This window comes from Pongo abelii, chromosome 2 (genome assembly GCF_028885655.2).
Source record: "Pongo abelii isolate AG06213 chromosome 2, NHGRI_mPonAbe1-v2.0_pri, whole genome shotgun sequence".
In the NCBI taxonomy this organism is placed as follows: domain Eukaryota; kingdom Metazoa; phylum Chordata; class Mammalia; order Primates; family Hominidae; genus Pongo; species Pongo abelii.
In genome coordinates this window covers 115,180,661-115,188,643 of record NC_085928.1, presented here as the reverse complement: position 1 = coordinate 115,188,643, position 7,983 = coordinate 115,180,661, and the positions used below count along the sequence as shown (strand labels likewise).

General features: G+C 41.7%; 1 protein-coding gene and 1 pseudogene across 1 annotated transcript; both read left to right on the top strand.

The window, feature by feature from the left end:
• Positions 1 to 1,230: 1,230 nt before the first annotated feature.
• On the top strand, positions 1,231 to 5,196 carry CCR8 (C-C motif chemokine receptor 8). Its single transcript, XM_002813912.3, has 2 exons — positions 1,231 to 1,353; positions 3,837 to 5,196. The coding sequence occupies exon 2, from the start codon at positions 3,851 to 3,853 to the stop codon at positions 4,916 to 4,918; it is 1,068 nt and encodes a 355-aa protein (XP_002813958.3). The 5' UTR covers positions 1,231 to 1,353; positions 3,837 to 3,850; the 3' UTR covers positions 4,919 to 5,196.
• Positions 5,197 to 6,598: 1,402 nt separating this feature from the next.
• Positions 6,599 to 7,726, top strand: LOC100452296 (heterogeneous nuclear ribonucleoprotein A1-like; annotated as a pseudogene).
• The last annotated feature ends 257 nt before the right edge of the window (positions 7,727 to 7,983 follow it).

The following is a 7,983-nucleotide window of genomic DNA, read 5'->3' as shown; positions in this document are numbered from 1 at the left end:
ACACTGCTATAACGGAAGACTGAGATTGGATAATTTATAAAGGAAAGAAGTTCAATTGACTCAGTTCTGCATTGCTGGGGAGGCCTCAAGAAACTTACAATCACGGTGGAAGGCAAAGGAGAAGCAGGCACCTTTTTCACAGGTCGGCAGGATGGAGTGAGTGCAAGCAGGGAAAATGCCAGGTGTTTATAAAACCATCTGATCAGATCTCTTGAGACTCACTATCACGAGAACAGCATGGGGTAAACTGCCCCCATGATCCAATTGACTCCACCTGGTCCCACCCTTGACACATGGGGATTATGAGGATTATAATTCAAGATGAGATTTGGGTAGGGACACAGAGCCAAACCATATGAGATGGGGTCTTGCTATGTTGACCAGTCTGGTCTTGAACTCCTAGGCTCAAGCAATCCTCCTGCCTCAGCCTCCCAAAATGCTGGAATTACAGATGTGAGCCACTGTACCTGGCATCCAGCAGATATTTCTACTGCATTTCTCCAGGAATGAGTGGGTTGGAGATGAGGAGATTCTGGAACTTCTGTCATTTCCTCCTGACAATTCTGGGACTCATGTTCACTCTCCTGGGATAGGGGAAACTGACTTAAAGTGATTTTCAAATGGCATTCCTGTTGAAAGAGTTAATATATGTACATGCATACAACATACACACACATTTGTGTACGCTACATACCATGGAGGAAAACCAGTCCTGGTATAAATTGTACAACTTCAAAATAATAATGGAATTATGGTTTCATTTTAATACTGATTTCAATTAAAATTTTTAATAGACTGTTTTTTAGAGGTTTTAAGTTTACAGAAAATCTAGGTAGACAACACAGAAAATTCCCATTAACCCCTGTATTAGTCTGCTAGGACTTCCATAACAAAATACTACAGGCTGAGCAGCTTAAATAACAGAAATTTGTTTTCCCACAGTTCTGGAGGCTAGAAGACCAAGGTGCCCACAAGTCTGGTTTCTGGTGATGCCTATTTACCTTACTTGCAGATGGCCACCTTCTCCCTGTGTCCTCGCATGGCCTTTCCTCTGAGCACATGGAGGCAAGAGAGTGAGCTCTGGTGTGTATTCCTCTACCTAGGAGACACCAGTCCTATTGAATTAGGGCCTGAGCCTTATGATCTTATTTAACCCTCCCTAAAGCCTTTAAGGTGACTAGGTGTGAGGGTGGAGCCCTCAAGAGACTGCCTTCTCTCCATCTGCTGTTTGTAGTGGGAGGACACCTCCAGAGGGGCTGCTGCTCATTGAGCTGCACTCACACATGAGGATACAGACTTTGTGAAGAAGGAATTGGCAACACTGAAACCTCCAGAACAAAGGCTGTCACTAAGGTATGTGCTATAAGCATCCTTGGGGAAGAAGGGCATGAGTAGGCAGGGGCATTTTTATATCTTTAGAGGATAGGCAAAGGGAAGACCAAAATTTCAGAGGTCTAGCACAAGAGGTAAAATTTTTTTTTAAATCTTTGCATTTCCTCAGAGCCCACAAACATGCATGTGTCTTAGTGGCTGCCCATGCTCTGGCTGAGGGGAACAAACCATGCCATTTTCTCTGCAGGCCTTTAGGAGAGAGTGAAAACTCCTACAAGAGTAGGAAGGTAGATGATAAGAAAAGATCCTTTATAATACCAGGCATCTGGGAAGATCTGTCCTTGTGCTGGGTACAGGGCTTCTATCAGGTAACTGAAGGACACCTGGGTACTGTTCTTAAGGAAAGAAGCCAGCAAGCAAACTTTCATATGATTAAAGAAGTTGCTGGTGGGTGCCTGTAGTCCCAGCTACTCAAGAGCCTGGGGCAGAAGGATTGCTTGCGCCCAGGAGTTAGGGCTTTGTCTTAGATCACACCTGCGTATAACAACTGCACTCCAGCTTGGGCAACATAGTGAGACCCTGTCTCTAAAAAAATAAATTAATAAATTGCTTGCTTGCTTGTGCTTTCAAATCATAGAAAAGTAGCAGAGTGGATAGGGATGTCTGAATGTAAAGCAAACAAATACCTTGGAAAAATATGTCTGGATTGAAATTGCATTGAATGTATATATCAATTTGAGAAGAATTGTCAAGTTTTATAATTTTTATCTAACTGAATTGCATTTTTATTAGATTTATTCCTAGTAATGCTAGTAATTTTCATTGCTAGTATAATTGGGATCATTTTTCTATTGCATTTATAAAGTTTTTTTTTCTGGTGCTTAGGAAAGCAATTAAAAGAATAAACTGATGAATATCATGCAGATATATCTCTAAAACAATAAGCAAAATACAAAAGGAAAAACAATATATCATTTATGTAAGTTAAAACAATATATCATTTATGTAAGTTAAAACACACAAAAATATATATTGTTTATGGATATATATAAATATGTAAAAGTACGGGGGAAATTGTTTGGAACGATACATACCAAATTGGTTTTAGTTGTTGTTTCTGTTATGGGGATAAGTTGTGTAGTTAAAGGGAACATTAGCTTCATCTCTATTGCATCAGAAATAAAAAAAGAAAGAGGGATGGAAGGAAGAGAGGGAATGAGGGAGGGAGAAAAGAAGGGAGAAAAAAAGAAGGAAGGAAGGAAAAAAAAATAACCCAAAGCGTTGTGAGAATATGTTAGCAGCTGCTAATTCTAGGTCATGGAACTATAGGTATTTACATTTTCTTTGTAAGCTTTGGCTTTTCTCATCTCAGCTGACTCCCTTGGGTTTACATAACAAAATACAATAGACTGAGTGGCTTAAACAACAGAAAATGTTGTTTAACATACTTTTAAAGGCTGGAAGTCCAAGACCAAGCTGCCAATGCGGTTGATTTCTGGTGAGGCTTCTCTACCTGACTTGCTGATTTCAGCCTTCTTGCTGTGTCCTCACATGGTCTTTACTCCATGCACAAGGGGAGCAAAATTTCTTGTGTCTCTTTCTCTTCTATTAAGGACACTAGTTCTATCAGATTAGGGCCCTGCCTTTTTTGGTTTTGTTTCTGTTTTCTTTTTTTTGAGACAGAGTCTCACTCTGTCACCCAGGCTGGAGTACAGTGGCGTGATCTCGACTCATTGCAATCCCCACTTCCTGGGTTCAAGCAATTGTCGTGCCTCAGCCTCCTGAGGTAGCTTGGATTACAGGCATGTGGCACCATGCCTGGCTAATTTTTGTAATTTTAGTAGAGACTGGGTTTTGCACTGTTGGCCAGGCTTGTCTCGAACTCCTGGCCTCAAGCGATCCGCCTACCTTGGCCTCCCAAAGTGCTCAGATTACAGGTGTGAGTCACTGTGAGAGCCAGGGCCCTGCCTTTATAACCTCATTTAACCTTTTTTTTAAATTTAAATTTTTTTTTTTTTTTTTTTGAGACAGAGTCTCACTCTGTCACCCAGGCTGGAGTGCAGTGGTGCGATCTCGGCTCACAGCAACCTCCACCTCTTGGGTTCAAGTGATTCTCCTGCCTCAGCCTCCTGAGTAGCTAGGATTACAGGCATGCACCCACCACGCCTGACTAATTTTTGTATTTTTAGTAGAGACGGGGTTTCGCCATGTTGGCAAGGCTGGTCTTGAACCCCTGACCTCAAGTGATCCGCCCACCTTGGCCTCCCAAAGTGCTTGGATTACAGGCATGAGCCACAGCTCCTGGCCTATCATTTAACCTTAATTACATCTTTAAAGGCCCAAATAGTCTCACCCACTCCAAATAGTCACACCCACACCAGAGGTTGAGCACTTCAACATGTGAATTTGGGGAGGACACAGTTCAGTCCATAACATCCCCCTAATTTTTAAAAAATAAAAATGTTTTTAAGGAGTGAATGTCTTTTATGTGTCTCTGTGACCAGGTCCTGCTGCCTTGATGGATTATACACTTGACCCCAGTGTGACAACAATGACCGACTACTACTACCCTGATATCTTCTCAAGCCCCTGTGATGTGGAACTTATTCAGACAAATGGCAAGTTGCTCCTTGCTGTCTTTTATTGCCTCCTGTTTGTATTTAGTCTTCTGGGAAACAGCCTGGTCATCCTGGTCCTTGTGGTCTGCAAGAAGCTGAGGAGCATCACAGATGTATACCTCTTGAACCTGGCCCTGTCTGACCTGCTTTTTGTCTTCTCCTTCCCCTTTCAGACCTACTATCTGCTGGATCAGTGGGTGTTTGGGACTGTAATGTGCAAAGTGGTGTCTGGCTTTTATTACATTGGCTTCTACAGCAGCATGTTTTTCATCACCCTCATGAGTGTGGACAGGTACCTGGCTGTTGTCCATGCTGTGTATGCCCTAAAGGTGAGGACGATCAGGATGGGCACAACGCTGTGCCTGGCAGTATGGCTAACCGCCATTATGGCTACCATCCCATTGCTAGTGTTTTACCAAGTGGCCTCGGAAGATGGTGTTCTACAGTGTTATTCATTTTACAATCAACAGACTTTGAAGTGGAAGATCTTCACCAACTTCGAAATGAACATTTTAGGCTTGTTGATCCCATTCACCATCTTTATGTTCTGCTACATCAAAATCCTGCACCAGCTGAAGAGGTGTCAAAACCACAACAAGACCAAGGCCATCAGGTTGGTGCTCATTGTGGTCATTGCATCTTTACTTTTCTGGGTCCCATTCAACGTGGTTCTTTTCCTCACTTCCTTGCACGGTATGCACATCTTGGATGGATGTAGCATAAGCCAGCAGCTGGCTTATGCCACCCATGTCACAGAAATCATTTCCTTTACTCACTGCTGGGTGAACCCTGTTATCTATGCTTTTGTTGGGGAGAAGTTCAAGAAACACCTCTCAGAAATATTTCAGAAAAGTTGCAGCCATATCTTCATCTACCTAGGAAGACAAATGCCTAGCGAGAGCTGTGAAAAGTCATCATCCTGCCAGCAGCACTCCTCCCGTTCCTCCAGCATAGACTACATTTTGTGAGGATCAATGAAGACTAAATATAAAAACATTTTCTTGAATGGCATGCTAGTAGCTGTGAGCAAAGGTGTGGGTGTGAAAGGTTTCCAAAAATGTTCAGCATGAAGGATGCCATATATGTTGTTGCCAACACTTGGAACACAATGACTAAAGACATAGTTGTGCATGCCTGGCACAACATCGAGACTCTGATTGTGTTTATTGATGATGTTGAATAAGTGGTAACTTTAAAGGATTCTGTATGCCAAGTGAAAAAAAAGATGTCTGACCTCCTTACATATGCAAAAATGTACCTTCAGAGACTGTCAGTAGGCTGGAAGAAATGGATATTGAAGTTTTGACATCAATGATGAGGCTCCAGTTGTCTATTCATTGACTGATGATGAAATAGCTGGAGTGATTCTGAATCAAGGTGATTGTGATTATAGTGACAATGACGATGATGCTATTAATACTGCATAAAAAGTGCCTGTAGATGACATGGTGAAAATATTTGACAGGCTTATGGAAGGACTAGAGCAGCATGCATTCATAACAGAACAAGAAATTATGTCAGCTTATAAAATCAAACAGAGACTTCTAGACAAAAACCATTGTTGATGAGGCAGATGCCTCTAGAAGAGACGTTTAAAAGCCATCAAACACAATGCCTCATCTTCCCTGGAGGACCCACTTCCTGATCCCTCAACTGTGTCTGATGTTTCTTCTCATGTAAGAAGTAAAAAATAAAAATAAAATAAAATATATTGGTATGTAACTACAGGAAAAAAATAAAAAATATATAGTGGACAGTAACCTTTCAATCAAAACTCAATATCGTAAGTAGAGACTGAAAGCTTACCGTTATTGGTTGTTGTTATTGTTTAACAGCTGATACAGGTATTCTGCTGATGCTACTGCTGCTTAGTTACCATGAACATGTTGTTTTTTCACTATTAATGGTGCATCATATTTTTTACTTTTAAGTACTTACGTGTGAGTAAGTGTAAGAAAATGATTGCTTATCAGTAGTATCAATGATTTACTCAATATCTGAATCACCTTGATTCAGAACCATTTCAGCTGTTTCACCATCAGTCAATGAATAACAGCCTCATTATCGATGTCAAAAACTTCAATATCCACTTCTTTTAGCCTCCTGTAGACTCTGGAAATATATTTTTTGCATATGTAAGGAGGTCAGACTTTTTTTTTTTCACTTGACATACAGAATCCTTCAAAGTTACCCCTAGTTCAACATCATCAGTAGACAAAATCACAGGGCAGAGGTTGTGCCAGGCATGCACTACTATGTCTTTAGTCGTTGCGTTCCAAGTGTTGGCAACAACATATATGGCACACTTCAGATAAGTTCAGAGTCAGGAAAGATGATGGTGCCAAACAACCACAAATATTCTACATAGGTGGCTGAAACAGTGACATCTTTGCTTTCTGATGATTCAACATACACAAACTTTGTTGCATGCACAAAATTATTAAAAATTTTGGCTGGGCACGGTAGCTCATCCCTGTAATCCAGCACTTTGGGAGACTGAGGTGGGCAGATCACTTGAGGTCAGGAGTTCAAGACCAGCCTGGCCAATATGGTGAAATTCCATCTCTACTAAAAATACAAAAATTAGCCTTTCTGCTTGTAAATTCCACCAAAGAAGCACCGTTAGAGTCTCTCTTCTCACTGCCATCATGTCTAAGTCAGAGTCTCCTAAAAAGCCAGAACAGCTGAGGAAGCTCTTCATTGGAGTGTTGAGCTTTGAAACAACTGATGAGAGCCTGAGGAGCCATTTTGAGCAATGGGGAATGCTCACGAACTGCATGGTAATGAGAGATCCAAACACCAAGCGCTCCAGGGGCTTTGGGTTTGTCACATACACCACTGTGGAGCAGGTGGATGCAGCCATGAATGCAAGGCCATGCAAGGTGGATGGAAGAACTGTGGAACCAAAGAGAGCCGTCTCAAGAGAAGATTCTCAAAGACCAGGTGCCCACTTAACTGTGAAAAAAATATTTGTTGGTGGCCTTAAAGAAGACACTGAAGAACATCACCTAAGAGATTATTTTGAACAGTATGGGATAATTGAAGTGACTGAAATCATGACTGACTGAGGCAGTGGCAAAAAAAGGGGCTTTGCCTTTGTAACCTTTGACAACCGTGACTCCGTGGATAAGACTGTCATTCAGAAATACCGTACTGTGAATGGCCACAACTGTGAAGCTAGGAAAGCTCTGTCAAAGCAAGAGATGGCTAGTGCTTCATCCAGCCAAAGAGGTCGAAGTGGTTCTGGAAACTTTGGTGGAGGTCATGGAGGTGGTTTCAGTGGGAATGACAACTTTGGTCGTGGAGGAAACTTCAGTGGTCATGGTGGATTTGGTGGCAGCCATGGTGGTGGTGGATATGGTGGCAGGGGAGGTGGCTATAATGGATTTGGTAATGATGGAAGCAATTTTGGAGGTGGTGGAAGCTACAGTGATTTTGTCAATTACAACAATCAGTCTTCACATTTTGGACCCATGAAGGGAGGAAACTTTGGAGGCAGAAGCTCTGGCCCCTATGGTGGCGGAAGCCTATACTTTACCAAACTACGAAACCAAGGTGGCTATGGCAGTTTCAGTAGCAGCAGTAGCTATGGCAGTGGCAGAAGATTTTAATTAGGAAACAAAGCTTAGCAGGAGAGGAGAGCCAGAGAAGTGACAGGGAAGCTATAGGTTACAACAGATTTGTGAACTCAACCAAGCACAGTGGTGGCAGGGCTTAGCTGCTACAAAGAAGACATGTTTTAGACAAATACTCATGTGTATGAGCAAAAATCTTGAGGACTGTATTTGTGACTAATTGTATAATGGTTATTTTAGTTTCTGTTCTGTGGAAAGTGTAAAGCATTCCAACAAAGGGTCTTAATGTAGATTTTTTTTTTTGCACCCATGCTTTTGATTGCTAACTGTAATAGTCTGATCATGATGCTGAATAAATGTCTTTTTTTTTCTAATGTGCTGTGTAAGGTTAGTCTACTCTGAAGCCATCTTGGTAAATTACCCCCAGCAGTGTGAAGTTAGAATTCTTGCAGGGTGAT